We start from the raw sequence: 23289 nt of genomic DNA, 5'->3' as shown, positions 1-23289 counted from the left end.
ACACACGCACACACACACATACACACAGACACACACACACACACGTAGACACAGACACACACACAGGCACAAAGACACACACACACACACACACACACACACACACACACACACAAACTCTCTTACAAATGAGCAAACGTATGCAACATGTATGTAAATCAACATTTCAGTTTTACACTTATTCTAAGGTCCAAACATTCCCTTACATATTTATCGACCTGTACACAGTAAGGGTTAGCTCATCCTAGAATGTAGATAATTTTGTCCATATGATGGAATGTAATGAACTCTTTTAAACAAGCGAAAGAAAATATGAACAGCTTTGTACGTTTCTCATCATATCGTGAACGTGAACAATCCATGATAAAGAGACACTAATTTCCAATCCCAGAAACACCTAAGCCATTTCTGATCATCCTGTGTCTCAATCTAAAAATAAGACAGAGACTATAACATAAAAGGAGTGACAACCCGCAGAAATACTGTTTATCTGGGTTTAACACTTACATGCCCGTGAGGAGAGGAGTCCAAACATAAGCAATGTACAGGTCCTGTGATAACATATCCTTTGAGCACGTCCAAGAATAATATCCAAAGCTCAGGACGCTATAAATTGACGCCATTCCTTCGTGTTCTACAACACAGACATCTTATGCAGCCCAGGGAGACATGTACTGAAAACACAGCTGCAAAATATGGTACCATATTTGCATCTCTGATGCGACGTAACTGGGTTTAATCAGGTCGTACCGCGCGTCGCCTCATGCATATGTGTGGTCGCGAAAACCTACTCTCACAAAAGGGCCTGCCTAAAAACAAAACACTACAAAAACACCCAACATGTGTGCTTGATCATACTATACCTGATGTCTATGAAAATACCTGAAAGGCAACTTTTGTGAGACACACATTTGGGCTTGTCATAGTGCCAAATGTCTTTGAAATCAATAAAGAAATAAATGAGCAATCAAACACCCTGCCTTTTTGGCGACACCTCAGTGACGGAGGCATTTTTCACAGTATGTATCCCTATGATACTGCACAAACAAAGAGCAAGAAGTAAACTTTTCCTAAGAAATGCAAACAGCGCAACGTTACTGCACAAACGTTACCTTATTTGGAACCGCGATGTTGAAGACGATACAGCCGGTGTCCCACTTCTCAACCTTTGACCTGTACCGTTTGAAGAGGGCGTGGATGGGATGACTAGCGCCCCCTGTCCTCAGCTGTCGGCGCTGCACCTTGTCCATTGCCTCGCTGCCCTCCCCAGTGATGTCCACAGATTCTGTCTTGACGCTGAGCGTTCTGGGACCTAATGTTGGCGGGGTGTTACTTTTGCGTTTTAACGGGATGCTCTCAACGCAGGGTTCGTGCGAGTGGCTTGTAGTTAGGACCTCGTGACGTTCTTTTTGGTTGAAATAATTCAATTTTGACCACTTACTTTGCGAGTTGTGTGGTGAATGGCGAACTTTTCTTGTAATACCAAGGTTCGATTCTTAGCTCTTGTGACAGCGTTATGGAATTTTCGTTTTTCTGACCAGAAACATCAACTTTATATTTAATACAAGCACTCGAACCCTGGTTAGTGGCCTCGTCATGCTGAAGCCGCCACCCTGCCTTTTTGACGACGCCTCCGTGTCGGGGGCATTTTTGCACTGCATTAATGGCTATGTACGTTTTCGTGTACTGTATATTATTGTAGCCGCCACGTTTCTATTTGGGTATTCCTGAAGGATATGTGCATGTACGTAGATACGTTTCGTTTTCACTGCAGTGGTTCACCCGCACATTCATACACAACACAATCATTCACTCATTCACACGTTTCCTTCAGATTTCCTCTGCATAATGTAATGAGGTTTCACACAACTTTACTGAAGGGTACGTAAGTTGGACTTAATGGCAGGCGTTTGACACTGTTTCTCTGTAGTGGCGATGATGGAGTTTTTCACTGAACCTGACCATGTGTCTCGTCAGTATTTCCCCTGTATGGCATGGCTAGGTAAAGCGAAGGCACACCAGTATATGTGTTTTGTGTTTAATTGTTAGTAGACTGTTGTTGTGCAGTCGTGTTGACTGTGAGTAGCATATGTGTGTGAAGTGTGGCTTTCTGAGAGTCGTGTTTTTTTTTGTCTTCAATTTTCTGCCGAGTCTGTTAGGAACCACAGACGTGAGGTGCGATGGGAGCTTCAGCATGACGTAACGTTACGTTAGGCGGCAGCATGCAGCCAGCCAATCACAGTCGAGTCAGGTGTGTGACTAGGTCACGTGATCGAGACGCCGATGGTCTACTGGCACAGAGGCATGATGGGTAAATGGCGGATGAAATCTATGAAGTTCTGGGCATGCGTAGACGTAACACCGGCTTTTGTGAAGCACATATGATGATAGAGGCAATATCTGCACATGCGTAGTGAGGTCTGTTAGTGCCATGCAGAGGTCAGAACACATGAGGTCATGGGTCAAGGGTGACAGATGAAGAGTTGTGTACCATGGTAGTGTTGTTCGAATTTCGTGTGGGCTGCCGTTTTGACTCCGAGGTTTGGCATATTTAGCTAAGAACTAGCCTTAACACACACATACCTTTCACCATTCACTTCACCAACAAACTTCACGCAGAAAGGACCCGACAAAACACCACAAAAATGGATTTTTCATCTGCTTTATTCTAGTTGCTAAGCGAATACATTGAAATGCGATAGCGGATCTAAAAAGGGGGTTTCTACCTTACAATGTTCCTTAAGTACATACCACATTCGGCCAGGAAACTCAGGCACCAGTAACATGGCGTCGTTGTCTTCAATTACACATGCCTCGATAGTAAGGTCTCCACTCCGGACGCCCCAACCAATTAGCACAGATATTCCGGTCACGTGATTTACCACGGACCCTTCCTTCCATGCACACCAGCACTGATTGGCTGATTTTTCCTTTCGCAGTGATTCAAAACTCCAGTAGGGCGCCTTACGTGGCGACGGTAAAGCGCATGCGTACACGTTACCAGCCTGGGTGGGTTGCTCTAAAATCCCATCATACTCTCCAGGCGGCAACTGAGTTGTTACTGACGCTAGTCACGTACGAGACGCCATGGTACAAAACTCTTCCGATTTTCGGGTTTCTGTGGATACAGGCTTGATCTGAGTGCCTCGACCAGTCACCAGTCGCTCACCTGACACTACTGTTCCGTGGCCAGAATGCAGACTACCTTAATTCAAACTCAATCACACGTTTCTAGTCTAATATTGAAATGGCAGAAAATGCAGAAGCCGAACAGAAACCCCCTTTGCGCATGCGGGTCCTGTCATCTCGCCGTCGCAGCTCTCTCGCGTGATCGTTGCCTGGCAACAAGATCTTACTTGAAATGAGGGGCAGGTTGGGAAGTTTGAGAAATGCGTTTTAAGTTGAGGGGCTTGTTTTTGCATTTTCAAATTTCCCGCCAAGTTTCGACCAATCAGCGAGAGGCGCGACGTGGTCAGGTGGATGACAGGAGTTGAACGTCAGGTAAAAATGCAGTTCGGACAAGTTCGGTAGTTCCCGAACGGTGTCGGGTTTTCCCGTCCACGTTCGGGATTTTCCGAGTCTGGTAAAAAGGTAGGGCGCAATTATAATCGCCCATGGACACAATGATAATTGTCCGAGTCGCTCATCAATCGGGATTCGACAGCTCAGGACAAGCTTCTTATCAATACAGCTGACCTTGACCAAGGTCAAGAAAGCTGTTTGTCTTGAACGTTTCTGTGAGGCTTCTTTACAAAGTTACAGAACACAACCCCCTAGCGGCTACCCGCATCCCTCCCGCAAACTTACAGCTGCAGTACCGGCGGCTGCAGCGCCAGGGGGCGTCTCAATCTTCATTACCGTTCTCAGTATCGTTACTTAATTGTTAGACACATAGCATTGTTTCTCAGCAATTGTCTTAATGCTGCAAGAAGACGAAGAAGTAAGATCGAGAACATCTTCATTTGCGATTCTTAGGTGCAAGCATTCAATGCTGCCTTCGTTTCGTCGAACATAATTTTGTCTTGGTCCATATAAAAATATATCTTTATCTTATAAATCTCTTATCGTAAACTATCTCTACTCTATCTACTATGTTCTTCTATATCTACTATGTCGTATTCTTGATTTGTCATGACTCTGACGTCCTACGCACGATCACGTGATACGCAGACTTCTACCCGTCACCTGACCTTGCGTAGGGACGCCAGCTCGCTCATTTGCATAGTCGGGATGTCTTGTTTACGAGGACTCACCAATGACGTGGAGTGTGATAGCACACTCGTCATAGCCGTTCTCGTTCTCAACCTTAACCTTGTAGGTCCCCGCGTCGTCCTTGATGGGCGCGAAGATGGAGAGAGTCGTGTTGTCTGGGGTTGTCTTCACCTGGAACTTGCTTCCCTGCACGATGGGCACGAAGTGCTTGCCGTTGGTGAAGCGCTTCCGGGTCCAGGTGACTTTGGGGGCGGGCGTGCCTGCGATGCGCACCGTCAGGTGGACGTTCTCGCGCTCGCTGATGGTGACGGACGAAGGGTACTCCTCCACACGAGCGGAGGCTGCGGAGACAGAGAGATGGGGATGAGGGTTGGATCATGATAACTGTTTTTTAAGAACTCCTTGCAGTCATGCTGAACTGCGCTCTAATCACCTTTTCAAACTCGATCGTCATCTTCAAACTAGATCACTCATTCATGGAATCAAAGACTAATAGAAAAACATATCGTCCAACAGAGAAACCTGCTGAAGACATTCAGTCAGTGCTTAATACATAGGAAAGCTTGCATTCATCTGGTTCAACACTAGTTTTACAGTCATTTCCAAAACGTTTGTAATATTTTTTATCAAATAAAAACGTATTGCTTTGGGCTACAACATATATTCCAAACTCTACATCACTATGGCAACAGGAAATGACTGTGGTAACCATGGAAACCGACTCACCATCATCCCTCATGACGACAGTCTCCTCAGTAGTGGTAACCGTCTCCATCACCTCAAACACCTTGCCGCCCTCCTCGTAGGTACGGGTTACTGTCTGCTGGGTCATGCCATGGGCAGCTTCTGTGGGCGATAATCAATGGATCAATCAATCAATCAATCGGAATCTAAGATTGATCAATACAAGGAGCTTTTCCTGATAAAAGCTCGTTGATCAATATAAAGAGCAGGTATCCCAGCCTTGTGAATTCAACTAAAGATTAAAAAAATAAGCTGAAAATCGAAATCTCATGTAATTTTGTTTTCATTAACATATGATAGCAAGGCTTCCTCCGATTTATTTCACTGATTTGCTGTGTCATACGTACAGCCTTGCACACATACGTACAACTAGCCCTGCTAGACACACACAATATCGGACCAATAAACTAATACACATAATCATTAAGGCAATAGCATCTACAATGAAAGTATGTGCCTTTCACACATCCCAGAGCTTCCTTAGACAACGATCTGGCACACAAGAGGAGCAGTATAGGCAATTGGTGCAAAAATTGTGCAAAATGTGGTAAAAGCATGAAACTTGGCACAAGTGTTCTGTACAACAATAGAAACAATTCTAGGGGCGGTGCCAAAAGAAACCTGCTTTTACATGGCAACGGTTTCTAGGCAACATTTCTTGCATGGTAATGGGTGCCAAAGAGAGCCACTGTCTGCATTTCTGCCTGAAAACGCCTTGATTTGTGGGCCAAATGACACAAAAGCGGGTACTGTGATAGCCAAGACCCATTTCTTTATAATTCAGACTGTCCTTTTTACTGTAAATCTTAGAGAGCCGTACCGTGAACCTGTACAGGCACACTGCACGAGAACTGTCCCCGGGAGTTGGTCAGCACGCAGTTGTACTCTCCGGAGTCACGAGTCTGCGCATCGCGGATCTCCAGGGTGGCAAGGTCGCCGACCTTACGGACAGACAGGCGGCTGGTCTCAGTCACCTAGGCAACAAGAAAACACACAAGATTCTGGTAAGTTTTCCGTTTGCATTTAGCATAAAAATCAAGGAGGTTCAAAATCTTACGTGAAATTCTATGTCATTAGCTATCTCAATATCTGACAGAACATTTGCGACTATATCAACGTGACAGTGATGATGATGATTAAGATGGCGCACCTTCTTCCTGTCCTTGAGCCATTCGACCTTGACATCGTCACCCTTGACCTGTGCGGCTAGGGTCACGGTCTCGCCCACGTTCTTGAACTGTGGCGCCGGCCTTGACACAAAGTCGGGGGGAACAATTTCCCTGGAGGAGAAGATTACATGTTCAGCACCATGGGCAAGAACAATGATGATTCATCTTTTCAGATTGCTATGCACCAATTATTCTACACTCATACTCAATGACTATCTGCTTTATCTTCAGTTTTTTCTAGCAGACTTCACCTTTCTGTCTGTGGCAACCAGAAAGGGAACAGAGTTATGATTTGACGTTTTTACACTCACTCACTTAATATGTGTCTGTTTTAATGATCTTTAATGTGGGTTACTCTATTTGATGTTTTCACTTTTATGTCAGTAGCAAACAGACTGAGATGTTTTAAGTTGATTGACTCTATCTGATGTAAACTCACTTTTCTGTCTGCACAGTGATCTGGAAGTCGCACTTGATGACGCCCCCGCGGGTGGCGGCCTGGCACGTGTAGGTCCCGGCGTCCTCCTGCAGGATCTCGGCGATGGTGAGCGTGTGCAGGTCGCCGCGGGACTGCTGACGGAAGTCTGCCGTGTTCCGCAGCACCTGGCCGTTATGCAGCCACTTGATCTTAGGGTCTCCTGAGGTGGGGATCAATCAATCAATCAATCAATCAATCAATCAATCAATCAATCAATCAATCAATCAATCAATCAATTCGTTATCAAGAAACAGTCACCTTATCTTAGATTCGCCTAAAAGAACAATATCAGTTACTCCAGTTTATAGATGACTCGATGGACGGGATGAATGAAGTGGTTTATCAAGAAACAGTAGTAAATACATCACGTGTTATGATGATAAAAGGAACACGTATATAGTGGGTCGAAAATATCAAACGTATTTTCCAATTGTACCTAAAGATTAAAGAGTGCGTGGAGCGCATAAAACGATCAATCAATCAATGAAATCGAAGACTCGCGGCTCACCAGGGATGGAGGCCTTGAGCGTGATCTCCTGACCGGAGATGACCTGCATCTGCGTGGTTGTCGTGGAAACGACCTCCTCCGTGACGTGTTCCTCCACACGTACCTCCTCCGTCATGGTCATCTCCCGGACCACCTGCTCCTGTACCAGGGTAGCCGAGCTGCGACGCTCAGCTTCTACAGGGGGAAGGGTATCGATAGTAAAATATCATTACAATAGCCAAGAATAGCTTTTTACACCACGATCCTGGGTAGATCATTCTGTTGAGCTATTTCCACATTTCCACAAAGGGATCCGGCCGGGCAGTTTTGTGGAACGAAAAGTGCAATATATAAGACAACAAAACACAAATTGACCAAAAGTGATTCAACAACATGCCTTGTGCATACTTATTGGCATAAACGTTAATTTTTCTCTTCAGTCGGGCCCCAGGTAGAAAATGTGACGTAGGCCTTCATTGAACTCTGGGTCGATGATTCAGGAGCTCTCACCATATTCGCAACTTGAAAAAAAAAAGTTCAAACAAACGTTTAAACAAAGAAACAAGCTTACCCTTGACAGTGAGCTGGCAGGAGGTGGTGACGGAGCCGCCCTCGTTGGTGACGGTGGCGGAGTAGACGGCGGTGTCGGCCACGGAGGTGTCGTATATCTCCAGGTGGAACATTCCGTTCTCACTGTAGATCTCGTACCTGTCGCCTTGCTTCAGCGTCTCGGAGCCCTGGGAACAAGAACAACAATGTGTCTCAGTGACATTGGAACGAGAACCGCAATGTGTCTCAGTGTGTCTTAGTGACATGTTCCCACAAGAACCGCAATGTGTCTTAATCCTGGGAACAAGATGCCTGATCTATTATGTATCTTTATATTGTTAGCGTAAATTTTGAGGACAAGAAAACGGTAGAGCTGTTGAATTTGCATCAGACTATTCAAATAGTATGTCATGTGCTATGTCATGTGGAAAAAAGTGTACCAATATCAATACATAATCAGGAGCTACTGTCCAGACACAGATGTTACGTGTTTCCATAACATTGGTTGAAAGTAGTTTAAGGATTTTGTGGCGGAAAGGACACCTACGTATCTTTTTTATTTCTTTTAAAGTTAAAAGAATTGTACAAGTTTCTGCTTAAAGGTGAAGGAACACTACCGCACCTTCTTCCAGACGATGTCGGGAGCGGGCTTGCCGGAGGCTGCGCAGCTCAGCTTGGCGATGGACTCCGCCTTCACTTCCTGAGGCTTCAGCTCGGTCGTGAACTTGGGCGCCACAGCCTGGGGAGTGGGGCAGGTATCATCAGTGTTGTGTTAAAGGTGAATATGTTTGGTCAGTAACTACACGTACTTGATATGTAGCTAGGATACTGTACTAGTTTCTAATACAGTATATTGCAAATAGCACGAAGAGATGGTCCCATCTATATTGGCTGCATTCATTTATTGATGTAGAACTCTAACAGTTGTACAAGTGTCATTCTATCCATAGTGACTTTGAAGAGAGCAGATCTTAGAACATGGTTCAGACTGGGGGGGCAAACTTAACCACTTCTCTTTTCTATGTCTTTGTATTTTCTCCACACGTCTTACCTTGGGCTTGACAGGCTTCTCGGGTTCTTTGGGTTTCTCGGGTGCTTTCGGCTTCGGAGGTTCCGGCTTCTTCTCGGGCGCCTTGGGCTTCTCAGCCTTGGGCTCCTCCTTCTTAACAGGTTTCACCTCCTTCTTCTTCTCTGTGACCTTGACCTCTTCACGCTTCTCGACGTGGATCTTTCCGGCCACGGTCAAGGTGAATTCGGCGCGGACCTGCGTGTTTCGGCGGGAGGGACAAATGTGGATTTTAGTTTGGTTTCACAGTAAAACGTACCAGCATTTTACAGAACATGTTCAGAGACATATGTATTATAATACTGGCTGCAAAAGAACTCAATGGAAATTCAATCAAATACCATTGATTATTCCATCCATAATTAAGTTCACATTCATTATAGACTATTACATGTACACCTGCCATACTGTTCACTTTAAGTTACCTCGGTTTATAGATTGTATAGGTTTTGTTTCTTACATGCGATTTTATTGTACTTGTACTGTACGGAATAAAATAGTGAAACGATGCATAAAGTTAACATTAATGAAGATCCGACGAATAAAACAAACAAGCAAAAAAACAAACAAACAAACAAACACCATACCTCTCCCTGTGCGTTGTTAGCGACGCAGGCGTAGTGTCCGCTGTCGGTCTTGGTGATCTTTGTGACCTCGAGGCTGTGTGAGTATCCGCGGGACACTATGGTGTAGCGGCCCTCGGCACGGATCACCTTCCCCTCGCGGAACCATGTCACTGCGCGAGAAAAAGTAGTCCCATTTGATGATGAGCATTCACCAAAGTAACCGTGAAGGATCGAAGAAATACCAAGCATTTTAGGGACAAACTGCTCGAGAAAAAGTAGTTCCATTTGACGTACATTTACCAAAGTAACCGTGAAAGACTGAGGAAATAATTAGTATTTCTGTATTATTCATAGCTTGAGTTCATCTTTAGAATAAACAACAACAAATAAACAAGTGTTTTGCAAACAAACCTGAGGGTCGGGGAGATCCGTCCATCTTGCACTCGAACTTGGCGGAACCGCCTTCGGGCGAGTCCTTGGTCTGCGGCCTAGCGGAGAATGTCGGTGCTGCAGGGGCCTTCTCCATAGCGCCTGGTGGATGGAAATGAAGAGAAAATGTTAACGTTTGTCCTCAGTCACATTAAGATAGCCACAACAGATCCGTGCACAAATCGTGAAGGGGAGACCTCGGGTCGGAGTGGCTCCTGTGGAGAAGTAGTAGGGTGCAGTTCAGAGAGGAACCGGAAGAGGGCGGTATGAGACATCCAGAGGGTTGAGATAAGAAAAATAAAGTGGATGGAGGAGGCGTAACCGGTAGAGGGCAGGTGGGGAACCCAAGGGTTTATGACTGAGAAAGGGAACAAAATAACTGTGGACATGAAAAGTTCCTGGGGATAAGGCAAGAAGCGCCCTGCACTTTGGACGGAAACCAGTAGGGGAGAAGTCAGGGGATCAGGACTAATGACTTCAAGTTGAAGGGAGGAAGGGAGGATATCCACGACGTGGAAAGGAAGACAGGAAGGCGTTTGGGTCTGTGGAACCTCGCAAGTTACATGGTCAAATGGAAGAGTGAATGAAATGTGGAAGTTAGAAAGTTGGAGAGAGAGAAAAGATGTCTTAATATGAAATGATGGATTTTTGGGAAGTTTTAGAAAGGCTTAAGAAATGGCTTTGTACAAGAACTTTGAAAACTGAGTCATCTGTTCATGAGTATTTACCTGTATATGTTATCAAGATGCTACCAAGAAGGGTTAGTACCAAAGAGATCGACTGTGTTAGACTAACGTTGCCGGGTTAAAACCACCATTTATTGTAGAGAAAGAGTAGGTCGTTATGGAGCAGCCTCCCAGACATTGCAATAGAAAAGCACTAGGCACTAGGCATGGTTAGATATTGAGCAAGAGATTTAGTACTGATAAAACTTGGTGAGAAGCGTTGTTGTTGTTAGCGGCAACACAGCGAGGTTGTGAGAGCAGCGATATAAGATGTGCAACAGCACAGCAGCTACCTTCACTATCGAAGGTCTTAAAGCGTTTTTCTCGAGACGTCTGCAGACCAGCGAGGAAGGGATCTACACCCTTCTCAAGGAGACCTTCTTGGCGTTTCTCTTTCGACTCTTCTAAGGTTGAGACGTAGACTTCGCCTTCAGTCACGAAGGATGCAAGACGACGGATCTTTGCTTCGTCTTGCACTGTTGCTGTTTCAGCGGCAAAGCTGTGTCCTATCGTAGCGAAAGCATTGCAGTGTAAGCCTAGAGCAGTTAGCTTGAACTGTTCAACAGCCCAGCAGCTGTATGTATAACCTATCGTGTCTGCACAAGGCAAAGTTGGCAGAGAGCTTTGGTGAATGATTATGAGCACAGCATCTACTTACAGTGCTGTATAACCAGCTACAAGCCTTGTGAAAGCTGCATGCGGTGTGCGAAGCATTTTGCACCTGAACAACATGCGTATATGTTGATTTACTAAATCTTACAACTTTTACCTGATTTTACGTCGAGTGGTAATTCAAAGTCGGACAAAAAAGAATATGAATCAGAATAAATTTTTCTTTAACAATGAATCTTCAAAGGGGGAGGAAACATAATAATAAACTGCACACGGGGAAGCTAATAGGGGTACGATATCGCACAGGGGTAGGGAAGGGGAGTAAAACATTGTACATCAAAACTTCGTGAGGGTCAAGAAGGGCGGAGTGGGGGGGGGCACATGTACCTTCTCCTTGTAAAGTCTTAAGACGTTTTTGCTTGGCATCAGCCAGGCTCTCAAGGAAGGGTTCGACTCCTTCCTGTTGCGGAGCCTGGTCCCTATCCAGGCCGGGGATAGGCGTCTCAGACGGCGAGATGGCGAAAAGCTGCAGCCGTTTCTGCCTGCTTGCCTCTACTGCCTCTAGATGCGCATCTACGGTTACACCGAAGGGGGAGGGGGGCATAGAGCAAATACAAGCAAGCGTCACTGAAAGCAAAGCATTAGACGCAGTACATATAAGCAGAAGCTTGCAAAAGCTGCACGTCTTAATTCTTTTTTCTCTTCCAGATGTCTTAGAGGTACTACAAACTTCTTACGAAGCCAGCCAAAGCAGATACGAAGCTGGGTTATTTCGGATGTCTTAAAGGTCCTAAAGGCGTCTTACTTACAAAGCGCCGGAAAGCAGCTACAAAGCTGATAATGTGTATGGTAAAGAAATCAGCCAATTGAAAGCAGAATCGAAGCTGGGTTATTTCGGTACTATTTCCGTTTATTAGGTACTAAAAGCTTCTTATTTATACAGCATGTCAAGCAGCTAACAAGCTGATAACGTCTATGGTAAAGGCATCAGCTAAAGAAATATGCTAGTTTTCCTGTCACCACCGGGTGATAACTTACAGATGATAACTACTAAAGAGAAGCACTGTGCGTTACTTACCGACATTGAGGGTGACTGACACGGTGGTGGTGCCGGTAGAGTCGGTCGCCTCTACGATGTACTGTCCGGTGTCCTCCCTGATGACGTCACGGATGACGAGCACGTACGTGTTACGTTCGCGCACCAGGTGATACACGTCACTGTCCTTGATGACGATGCCGTTGCGCTTCCACACCACCGTGGCCTCCGCTGGAAAATGGTTTGTTTCTTGAGTCAAATCCAATTACTTCGTTTTAAAACACCGCTATGATTCGCAGATAAGTGTTACATGCATTTTACAAACCTTCTAAGGGCTAATATGAGAGCCAAAGAATCTTTCATTTTCAGGTAATGGATCTCCATGCAAAGGAAGAACATACAGTGACACTATGAAAACATGTTGTTAGCAGCAAAGGTGTACCATGATTTTTCTGTAGATCGTAAGTCTGGTTTTATACAAGATGCATTCCCAACATCATGATCAATACTTAGTTGTTTTTTTTTTAATGTAGTCAGGTTTTTCCTTCATGCACTTAAAAACACTTTCGGACACTTTTGTGGAGACAGTCTTGTCAGCTTTTGAATACTTTCACCCTTGAAAGATGTCTGCGTGCCAACACCATCATCATGGGGACGTGGTTAGTCCATGCACCACTGATCTCCAGCCGTATCCGTCCCCAGTTCCCATGCCAAGATGCTACCTACCATCGAGTGAGACCTCGAGACGTGCGTCCTCTCCGTCAGGTACGGAGAAGTCGGTGACTTTGCTGGTGAAGACCGGGCCGGTGCGGGGAGGCGGAACCTCCTTCTTCGGCTCGGGCTTGGGTGGGGACGGCGCGCGGGGTGCCGGTGCGGCCGGTGGCGGGGATGGCTCACGGGCCGCCGGCGGTGCAGCGGCTGGCTCCGGCTTGGGTTCCTTGAACTTCCGGGCAGGTTTTGGCTCCTCTACTGGAGGCGTCGGCTTCACAGGTGAAGGCGGTGTAGGTGTGGTAGGTGTCACAGGTGGCGTCACAGGTGGTGTCACAGGTGTAGGTGTAGGCTCCGCCACAGGTGCAACAGGTGCAGGTTTCTCCACCGGCGCGGGCGCAGCCTCCGCAGGCTCAGCTGCGGGTGGTGCAGCCTCGATCCTCGGGCGGACGATCTCTTCGTACCGAGGAGGTGCCGGGGCCGCCACGGTGGGCGCCTCGGTCGGCATGTGCCACACGTAGCCGACTTGGTCATGCTCCTCTGCAAGGGCGAGACAAAAGAGGACATTTAGCGAACATACATGTACAATTGGTAATCTGTACAATTAACATGCATGTGTTTCAACTGTAAAATGTGGGTGACCCAATGAATAGTCGATCAGCCATCGCTGACAAGTGGAAAGGGTGCCATAAAACAATGACTTAAGGTCCTTAAGGGGGTATTAAGAAAAAAACTTAAAGGGGCCTTAAGACTGGAGGGAGCATAGTGGAAAGGCTGCCATAAAACAGGAGGCCTTAAGACAGTAACTTAGGGAGCCTTAAGACAGTAACTGAATGGGCCCTTAAGACAGTAACTTAGGGAGCCTTAAGACAGTAATTTTAAGATAAGCCCACGTACTTGCTACGCTGAGTCTCCCGCGGGTGATGGCAGAGCCCAGCCTGTTGCTGACGGTACAGCTGTAGTCTCCTGCGTCCTGCAGGGACACGTCATAGATGCACAGCGTCAGCACGCCGTACACGTGCTTGAACCGGAACTTGTTGTCTTCCCGGATCGTCTTGCCGTCCTTCGCCCACTCCACCTTCGGCTTCGGGTTGCCTTCCGCAGAGCACGTGAACTGAGAGTCGAAACCTTAAGGAAATGCAAAACAACAAGTAAGTTAAGCGTACTTCTATGGTTTCTTTGAATAAAAGCATTGACTCCAGTTAAAGTTACAAAATTTTAATTTCACTTTTGTCCACTTTCACTTTTGTCCACTTTCACTTTTCTCTACTTTCACTTTCCTCCACTTTCACTTTTCCACTTTCACTTTTCTCCACTTTCACTTTCCCCCCTTGTTTATGATTCTGATTGGTCAAGACTCACCTTCAATGACGGTGTGCTCGCGGAGTCTGCGGGTGAAGACGGGGGCGGACTCGGCGCCGAGGCTCATCTTCTTGTCCTTGCGGCGCCGCTGGCTGGAGGCTGCCGAGCTGCGGCTCTGGCGGGTTCTGAAAGAACCACGGGTCCTAACATGAATATTGGGTTAGCGGCTTATAGTACTACAGTATAGGGACCGACCAGAGAGGGGCTGGGGAGCAAGAATACTTCTGTGTATTTCTCCATACTACAGACATATGCAACATAGACTGCAAGGATAGAAAAGATACACATTGCTGCTTATTTTCCATATCAGTAGTTTCATTGCTCCGGGAAATTTCAGTGGTGTTACTGTCACGTTCAAGGCTCAAAATTTGTCCACATGTAAAAAATAATGATTTCGGCATCGCGAAACAGCATTTGCTGAAAGACTTATTTGTTTGACAATGCACATCAAAACTATCACGCTTCAGATGTCTCAAGACGTTAAGTGTACCTGTCGGATTCCTTAGAAGACACGGATCCAGCCGGAGACACGGAGGACGGCGGCACGGCCATGTACTCCTCCGCCTGCGCGATCTCGGCACGGCGGCGAGCCTGGTAGTACTCCATGCTCTCGTACTCCATACGCTGGACACGGCAGGAAGGCACTCGTTAACATTGGAGTTATAGAGAGACATTCATTGACACAACAAAAGAACAGGGACTTCTGTAAGGTCTTCTACAGCAGTTATTATAAATACACAAACCAAAGTTTATATAAGAATGTACACCTTTACAGAATGGCGTAAGCAAGCACGTGCATAGATCAAGCGGCTTTCCAAGAAGTAAGCTTATGATTAGGAAAGTTCTATATATGGTCATAAGCCTATTCTACAAATAAGAGAGTAATAAAGGTTTGATGTTGAGTTCATAGTACGATAATACTATACACATGCTGATCAAGAATATTCATTGGCATCTTTCCCTACTGCACAAGTTGAATGTTTTGTATGAATACTTGCCTCGTATTCAGCATACGGCAGCGGCACAAAAGACGGCACGCTGTCCTCAATCTCCATCAGATGCTGGTAGGGGGACTTGTATTGCTCGGGCCTGGGGGAGGGGCGAGGGGGTGGGGGTGAAGAAAGGTGAGAATTAGACCAGGCACTTAAAGACAATGCGCTACAATGTTGAATTATAGAAACGGAATGTAGTAAGACATCTCTATTCTTAGTTGACCTAAATTGCTACCGGTATCTTTTGTGAGGAGGTCTTAGTGTACATTTTTTGTATTTGTCTATTTGTACAGTATTACGTACTGTATGTGCCCAGGGACACCTGAAAAACAGGCCGAAGCCTCAATGTTATTACTCTGGTAAAATGAAATAAAACAAAATGAGCTGAGACGTACTTGACGTAGTCGCGGCGCACTTTGAGCATGGCGTCGCTCTCCGTGGAGCCGCAGGAGTTCTCGGCCCGGACGGTGTAGAGTCCGGAGTCGTCCGGCAGGCAGTTGTGGATGAGCAGGGTGCAGGACTCGTCGTCCTCGTACACAAACTCGTAAGGAGCCTGGTCATAGAGAGGCTTGCCGTCCTTGAACCTAAGGTGATACGGAGGTGTCAGTTAAGTCTTGAAACACTGAGACGTCTGTCATGCCTCGGATATATCAGAGTATGACCAGCTGACACTTGATGTGATCATTTTTATGCTACAAATTGACGGTACTATAAACCCAAACTGTTTTTGGCAACGTTTGGAAAACCTCTTCCTGTAGTGTTGCAATGCAAAATCAAGATATTTGCTCTGTTGAATACATGTTGGAATCTTGATAATTCGTGAGACAAACAAGAGGAATTTGTGTCACGACTACAGTAAGATTTCATAAAAAGCAGCATGCACTTTGCGTCAGTGTAAACAGAAGCGCACTCACCAGGACACGACGGGGTCTGGGATGCCGAGCACGCGCGCGGACATACGGGCGGTCTCGCCCTCAGCCGCGTACGTCTCCTCAAGTCTCACCCTGAAGATCGGCTTCACGAACTCGGCCTCAGCAACCTTCCTCGCTGTGAAGAACACGAGAAGCATTCAGTCATAGGAAACTTTACAAACGTCTTTAGTTTGGGACATCATCGGAAAATTTGCAAAGGTCATTAGTAGTTTGGGGACGGATTAGAGGTATTTAGATCACGATTATTGACTAAAGACAGCTTCAAAAACCGCTATGTCCCCGCGTAAGAACAACCTTGTCACAAATGCTAATAGGCGTCGGTAAACACAGGAAGTGACGTACCTGTGACGTGCAGAGAGCAGCTTGACGACACCTCGCCATGCTCGTTGACGAAGGTGGCTGCGTAGCTCCCGGCATCCTCCAGCGTGACGTCACTGATCTCTAGGTTGTACAGACCCAGCTCCTCCACCATGCGGTACTTCCCGTTGGTTTCCAGGGCGTTGCCGTCCTTGTACCACGTGACCTGTGATGAAAAAGACGTTTATATACAGGTCCATATTAGACTGGCTAAAATCGCGGCCCTACAATTGCCGCCGCCCCAGGCGGGGGTCATTAACGAGAGATTGTGTAAACACAGGCTAAGGTCCATATCTATATGGAACGGTTTGCCTTATAGCGTTTAATCTGCCAGCTAGTCTACCTTCCGACAGGAGCTTCTAATGTGCGCAAATCAGTCCATTTGATTAGACGTAGACTGTAAATATCACTAAGATTACCTGCTTATAGCGTTTGACGTTTAACAGCGTTTATAGCACTTGAGAGCGATTTCTTACAGCGTTTAATTTGCCAGCTAGTCTACGTTTCGTGTATACGTATATAAATCAGTTCATTTGATTAAATGTAGAATTCAAATATCACTAAGATTAGCTGCTTTCAAATCTTGTATGTTAGCTAACAGACCAAAGTACCTGTGGCGTCGTGCACCGGTTGACCACGCAGGCCAGGCGGCAGAGGGTTCCCTGGTACACGTGACGGTCATAGAGCGGCATGAGCAGGCGCGGCGGACACGTGACCGCCACCTGTTCCTCCTCACGCTCAGTGTAGTTGTAGAGCTCCTTGCGCCTGCGCGTGACAGTGCCGTCAATCAAGATGACGGTCAGCTCTGTCCAGCTGCGGACGCGGCCAAATCTGAAGAAGAGAAAAGATAAGAAACATGTAAGATTGAAAAGCGTGTTCCCAAATTCTTAAAGTAGACCAAGTATCAGGTGTCATCTTTTAAAAACGATTGGTGAAAATTCCTACAACTGAAGTGTTCGTCCAAGCAGTAAAGTTTGCATGTTTTTTTCATGTTTTATTCCTAGAAAAGATGGCACTTACTAATAGTCGCATTTCACGAAGAACTAAACATTTTTATCAAATGTCTACTTTACAGCGAAGGAAACAGAAAAACGTTGGATAGTCTCACCTGTTCTCCACGGTGCAGGTGTATCGTCCGTCATCATCAGCGGTGATGTTGTTGATGATAAGGCTGATCCTGCCCGAGGCACGGTCGTACTTCATCTGGTACTTGCTTCCGTCCTCCAGAGTCACGTCCTTCCTCTCCATGGAGTGGAACCCGTGATGTTCGCAGATCTTCTGCCAGGAGAAGGTCGTCTCGGCGGACGTGTGGATCTTCAGGTCGATCCTAGCCGCGCAGCCTTCAACTGCAGTCACGTGGCGAACCCTGCTCACCTTCTTGGGGCCGAGATCGTCCCTCTCGACCGCCAGGGTGACGCGGACCTCCACTTCCTCGGAGCGAGCAACGCCGCGCGCGGCCAGGCGGCCGATGGCGTGCGACGCCGTGTAGGTGTCGTAAGCCCTCCTGCGGAAGAAGAACTGCCTGTGACGTGTCTTGGTGATGTCGGTGGAGCAGACGGTCTCCATGCCTCTTCGGAGCCACGGGTGCTCCAGGCACTCCTGAGCGGTGTAGCGGGAGTTCTTGTCCTTCCAGAGAAGCCCGTCCACAAAGTCCAGGCACTCGTCGGAAAGGTTGTCGAACGCCTCCGCGTCGAACGCCCAGCGTAGCTCGCGGACGTTCTGCTCGGTGTCCGCTTCTGACTCGCCCTCGAACGGTGAGGTGCCGCCGAGCAGCAGGTACACGATGCAGCCGAGAGACCACATGTCAGTGGACGTGCCGACGGACTCGCTGTTCAGGACCTCGGGAGCCATGAACTCGGCTGAGATGTAGCTCATGTTCACCTTCTGGCCTGGCTTGGCCTGGCAGGAGCGACCGAAGTCGGTGATCTTGATGTAGTAGCCCACGTGCGTGCAGCACATGATGCTCTCCGGACGCAGGTGCAGGTGCAGGATGTTCTTGGAGTGCAAGAACTCCAGCCCCTCGCAGATCTGGCGGGTGTAGTGGATGCAGTCGGCCTCCGTGTAGTGCACGCGGTGGTCCGTCACCATCTCCAGCAGCTCGCGACCTGAGATGAACTCGCGGATCATCGTCAGCTGGTCGTGAGCCTCGTAGGCGTCGTACAGACGCAGCACGCGGGCGTGGTTCAGCTTGTGCAGGAGCTCGATCTCGCGGCGGCACAGCTGCTTCCTCTCCGACGTCTTGCAGGTCACCACGGTGGCGGCGAACGTGCGTCGGGTGGAGCGCTCCACCACGCGGTACACAGCACCAAAGGCGCCGCGGCCGAGCTCTTCCTTGAAGTCGAAGACGTCTTCCGGTCCGCCGGTGCTGACGAAGGAGGTTCTGGGCACGCAGGGCGCCTCGGTGTTCACCTCGTCGTCGTAGTTCTGGCGGAAGGTGCTGCGGGTTTGCACGACAGTCGTCTCCAGGCACGTGCGGCCGCAGCCGAACGCGTTCATGGCGCTCACGCAGAAGACGTACTGGTTGCTGCTTCTCAGTCCGTACACGGTGCAAGTCGTGGTCCTGACGGTCATGATTCTGATCCAGCGGTTAGAGGTCACGGCGCGACGTTCCACGACGTATCCGGTCACAGGCGAGCCACCGTCGACAGCGGGCTCGGACCAAGACAGCTTGACGCTGTCCCCGGTCACTTCACTGACCACTGGTGGTTCTTCGGGCGGGTCAGGGACTGCGGCCACTTCTATGTTAATGGTAGCGGTGTCCTCGCCGATGCTGTTCATGACGTTGAGTGTGTAGGCTCCGGAGTCGTGCGCATCCACCTCCAGGATGGTCAGCGTTGTGAACTTCTTGCCGGACATGATCTGGAAGTGCATGCCGTCATCCACGATGGTGCGGCCCTCCTTCTCCCACGTCACCATGGGAGCGGGGTCGCCGTAGACGGGCACCTTCAGGCAGACGCTCTCGCCGCGCTGGATGTTGATCTTCTTCTTCAGCTCCTCCGGCAGGTCGATCTTGGGATCGCCGAGGATGCTGAGCTGAGCGGAGGCGGTGACGGCGCCGGCACTGGAGGCAGCGCGGCAGGTGTACTCGCCGCAGTCAGGCTCGTGCACGTCTAAGATCTGCACCTTGATGTAGCCTGGCTCCTTGACCACCTTGTACTTGTCGTCCGTCTTCAGCTCCTTGCCGTACATGTTGTAGAACTTGAGGATGTAGTCGGAAGTGCAGATCATGTGTGCGGAGAACTCGGCGGTCTCGCCCTCGCGCACCTCGCAGTCCTGCGGGTTGCGGACGAACCGCGGCAGGATGATCTCACGGTCGTCCTTAATGGTGACGTATTCACAGGCATCTGATGAGTAGCTGACGCCCATGGCGTTCTCGCTACGCACCCGGAACTGGTATGAGGAATACTCGATCAGTCCGGTGACTGTGTAAGACGTTGTGGTGATGAGAGTGGAGTTCACGCGTTGCCAGTAGGCGCCGGTCTTCTCTCGCCTTTCAACGATGTAGCCGAGCAGGATGGTGCCACCGTTAGACAGCGGCTCTTCCCACTTCAGCTCGACGGAGTCCTTGTCCACATTCACCACCTCTGGTGGCGTCTCGATCCTGTCAGGCGTGCTGTACAGGTCCTCGGCAGTGGTGGGTTCCGTGGTGTCCAGGGGATCGCTCAGACCGACAGAGTTCTGGGCCGTGATGCGGAACAGGTAGCTGGACTTGTTCATGAGGCGAGTCACGCGGCAGCGCGTCTCGGTGGCGTAGGCGGTGACCAGTCTCCAGACTCCCGCGGACGGCTCGCGCTTCTCCACGATGTAGTTTGTTATACGCGAGCTGCCGTCGCTCTCCGGTGTCTCCCAGAGGAGGAGCATGGAGTTGCTGGTGACCTCTTGAACTCTGACCGGTCCTTGTGGTACAGACGGCCTGTCGACAACGTCAACGACAACCTTCAGGGTCAGGATACCCTGGGCGTTCTCGATGTTGGCCGTGTATTCCCCGCGGTCCTCCCACTTGGCGTCCTTGATGATCATGTTAGTGTAGGTTTCTGTGCTCTCTATGAACACGCGGTGCGTCCTGCAGATCTCCTCGCCGTCCTTGGTCCAGGTGACCGTCGGCTCGGGCTTGGCCTTGAACGGGATGGTCACGCGGATCAGGCCGCCGCTGCGGCCCTGGACGGAGTCGGGCAGCGTACGGGTCAGTCTTGGCGCGAACTCGTGGATGATACGAGCCGACGCGGTGGCTTGTCCGACGCCGTTGTCCACCTTGATGACGTACTCGCCCTCCATGTTGGCTGTAGTGTTGAAGGCGTCAAGCCAGAAGTTGGTCGAGTCGCCGGACATGCTGTACCTCATGCTCTCGAAGAGCTCAACCCCGTCGAAGAACCACTTGGCAGTGCAGGCCGGGTAACCTGAGAACCTGGTGAAGAACCTGGCGTTCTCACCTGGCGCGCAGATGCAGTCTTCAGGTGCGACCAGCACCTGTGGCGGCTCGCCCTCGACCTTCGCTCGGCACACCACGGACATGCTGCGCCTGCTGGCGATGCTGTAGCCGATCAGGTTCTGCGCCAGAACACGGAACTCGTAGGCGTCGCCTTCGATGAGTCCTGTGATGACGAACGTTGTTGTAGAGATGGTGTATGATGAGGTGCAGACGACCCAGCGGCGGGTGCCAACCTTGCGGCACTGGATGATGTATCCCGTGATGGGAGTTCCTCCGTCGCCATCGGGGGCCTGGAAGTTGATGGTTGCCGTGGTAGCGGTGACGTCAACAACCTCCGGCTCGCCTTCAGGTCGCGGCGGGCGGCCCTTCATGTCTCTGGTCAGGACGGCCTCGGACATCGGGCTTGGCTCGCTCAGGCCGGCGCTGTTCTCCGCGAGCACGCGGAACTCGTACTCGTTGTTTGCCACCAGCGCGGTGACGGTGTAGGTCTGCACCTGGATGGACGTCTTGTTCACGCGCACCCACCTGCCGACGGTCTTCTCGCGCCTGTCGATGTGGTATCCGGTGACGGGGGCGCCGTTCTCTTCACGCGGCTGCTCCCAGAAGAGCGAGATCGTCTCCCGGGTGACGTTGGTGACTTCCGGCGCGCTTGGCGGGGCGGACGGCGGGCGGACAGGGCTCATGGGAACCACTGCCTCGGCAGTCGTCAGAGCATCGCTGCTGCCTACCTTGTTCTCGGCCGTGACGCGGAAGAAGTACTCCACGCCCTCGTCCAATCCGGACACAGTGTATGTCGTAGTCGTCACGTGAGTCGTCACCATGCGCCAGACGCGCTGAGTTGCCTCACGCATCTCCACGACGTAGTGAGTCACGGGACTGTTTCCTTCATCTTCAGGTGTCTCCCAGGACAGAGTTGCTTCCTTAGCGGTGACGTCAGACACCTTGAGGGTGCCTGCAGGTACAGAAGGCTTGTCCATGACCACCACGTGGATGGTAGCAGTGCAGCTGCCTTCTTCGTTGATCAGTCTCAGGTCGTACCGTCCGGAGTCGTACCGCTCCACCTGCTTGATGATGAGCTGCGTGGAGATCTCGGTGTCGCTGAACATCACGCGGTGCGTCGGCACCAGGTTGCCGCCGTTGTGGCGCCACCTGGCGGAGGGAGCGGGTCGGCCAGACACGGGCACGTACAGCCTTAGCACGCTGCCGACCTTCACGCGGACCGGCCTCTTCAGGTTCTCGTCCAGCTCTGCCACAGGCGGCACTCCCGCCATCTCATCGGGCAGAGTCACGATGGTCACTTCGCTGGGCGGGCTCACGCCGCCCTTGTTGACCGCTCGGGTGCGGAAGCAGTAAGGCTTGCAGGTCTGCAGGTCGCGAACGATGGACAGACGCTTCTCCAGTGGCTTGGAGCTGGTCTTCATCCACTGCTCGACCTCTGCAGCACGCACCTCCAAGTAATAACCCGTGATTGGAGCGCCTCCGATGTTAGCGGGGTCGTTCCACTTCAGCTGCACGGAGTACTTCGCCATCTTGACGATCTCCGGCGCTGCGGGCGGTCCCGGTGGATCGATGGGTTTCTTGGCTTGTACGAAAGCGGTTGCCTCGCACGGCGTCCCTGCGCCGGCCTTGTTCACAGCGCTGACGCGGTGAGAATACCACAAGCCTTCGATCAGCTGCTCGGATCTGTAGTAAAGCGTCTGGATGTACTCCTTAGTGCACTTCACCCAACGCTTGCCAGACTTCTCCCTTCTCTCGATCAGATAACCGATGATCGGGCTGCCGCCGTCAAACTCAGGCTCAGTCCAGTTGATCACCATGGTTGTAGCATGGACGTCCGTAACCTTGGCGTTCTGAGGCGCTGTCGGCTCTTCGAACGGCTTCCTGGGGATGATCTTGTCGGTGGTGTAGGCCCTGCCGGTGCCGAACTTGTTCTCGGCCATGATCTTGAAGCGGTACTCCCTGTTGTGCACCAGACCCGTGATTCTACAGGTGGTGCGCAGGCAGGTCGTGACGTACTGGAATGACGTACTTCCGGCCTCGGCCTTCTCAATCAGGTAATTGGAGATGGGGCTGCCACCATCGTCCGAAGGAAGTTCCCAGGCGAGGGTGACTGAGTTCGGAGAGAGGTCCTTGATTCTGATTGGTCCTCTCGGCGCGCCAGGCTTGTCCATGACGTTGATCTTGAAGGTTTCCTTCGCTCCGCCTACGCTGTTCTTCAGGATGACTGAGTAGTCCCCGGTATCGGTCCTCTCAGCCCTCTTAATGAACAACGCCACCCTGCGGTCGGTCTGCTCGAACTCCGTCCTCTTGGTGCGGCGCATCTCGTAGCTTCCCTTCATCCACATCACGGTGGGCCTGGGCTTGCCGGTGACTGGCACGTCCACGAGGACGTTGGCTCCGGCGCGTACCTGTGGTAGTATAAGAGTGGTTTAATAA

At 49.8% G+C, this 23289-nt stretch overlaps 1 protein-coding gene across 2 annotated transcripts in view; it reads right to left on the bottom strand.

Moving 5' to 3' along the window:
• Positions 1-2646: 2646 nt before the first annotated feature.
• Positions 2647-23289, bottom strand: part of LOC118405878 (titin-like) — a 30908-nt gene continuing 10265 nt past the window's right edge. Inside the window, exons 10-31 of one of the 2 annotated variants that reach the window (XM_035805694.1) lie at positions 17533-23261; positions 17036-17255; positions 16410-16590; positions 16050-16182; positions 15531-15719; positions 15142-15232; positions 14634-14767; positions 14144-14286; positions 13679-13909; positions 12800-13321; positions 12116-12304; positions 9683-9802; positions 9293-9441; positions 8691-8903; positions 8262-8378; positions 7662-7827; positions 7112-7285; positions 6565-6763; positions 6107-6236; positions 5777-5930; positions 4939-5058; positions 2647-4553 (exon numbers count right to left, since the gene is read on the bottom strand). In XM_035805694.1, the coding sequence (XP_035661587.1) occupies positions 4240-4553; positions 4939-5058; positions 5777-5930; positions 6107-6236; positions 6565-6763; positions 7112-7285; positions 7662-7827; positions 8262-8378; positions 8691-8903; positions 9293-9441; positions 9683-9802; positions 12116-12304; positions 12800-13321; positions 13679-13909; positions 14144-14286; positions 14634-14767; positions 15142-15232; positions 15531-15719; positions 16050-16182; positions 16410-16590; positions 17036-17255; positions 17533-23261 (9618 nt within the window). In that variant the 3' untranslated portion in view covers positions 2647-4239. The remainder of the gene's footprint in view (positions 4554-4938; positions 5059-5776; positions 5931-6106; positions 6237-6564; positions 6764-7111; positions 7286-7661; positions 7828-8261; positions 8379-8690; positions 8904-9292; positions 9442-9682; positions 9803-12115; positions 12305-12799; positions 13322-13678; positions 13910-14143; positions 14287-14633; positions 14768-15141; positions 15233-15530; positions 15720-16049; positions 16183-16409; positions 16591-17035; positions 17256-17532; positions 23262-23289) is intronic. The other variant, XM_035805695.1, reaches the window with a different exon arrangement.

Source organism: Branchiostoma floridae, chromosome 18 (genome assembly GCF_000003815.2).
Source record: "Branchiostoma floridae strain S238N-H82 chromosome 18, Bfl_VNyyK, whole genome shotgun sequence".
In the NCBI taxonomy this organism is placed as follows: Eukaryota; Metazoa; Chordata; class Leptocardii; order Amphioxiformes; family Branchiostomatidae; genus Branchiostoma; species Branchiostoma floridae.
This window is presented reverse-complemented; position numbering and strand designations above follow the sequence as displayed.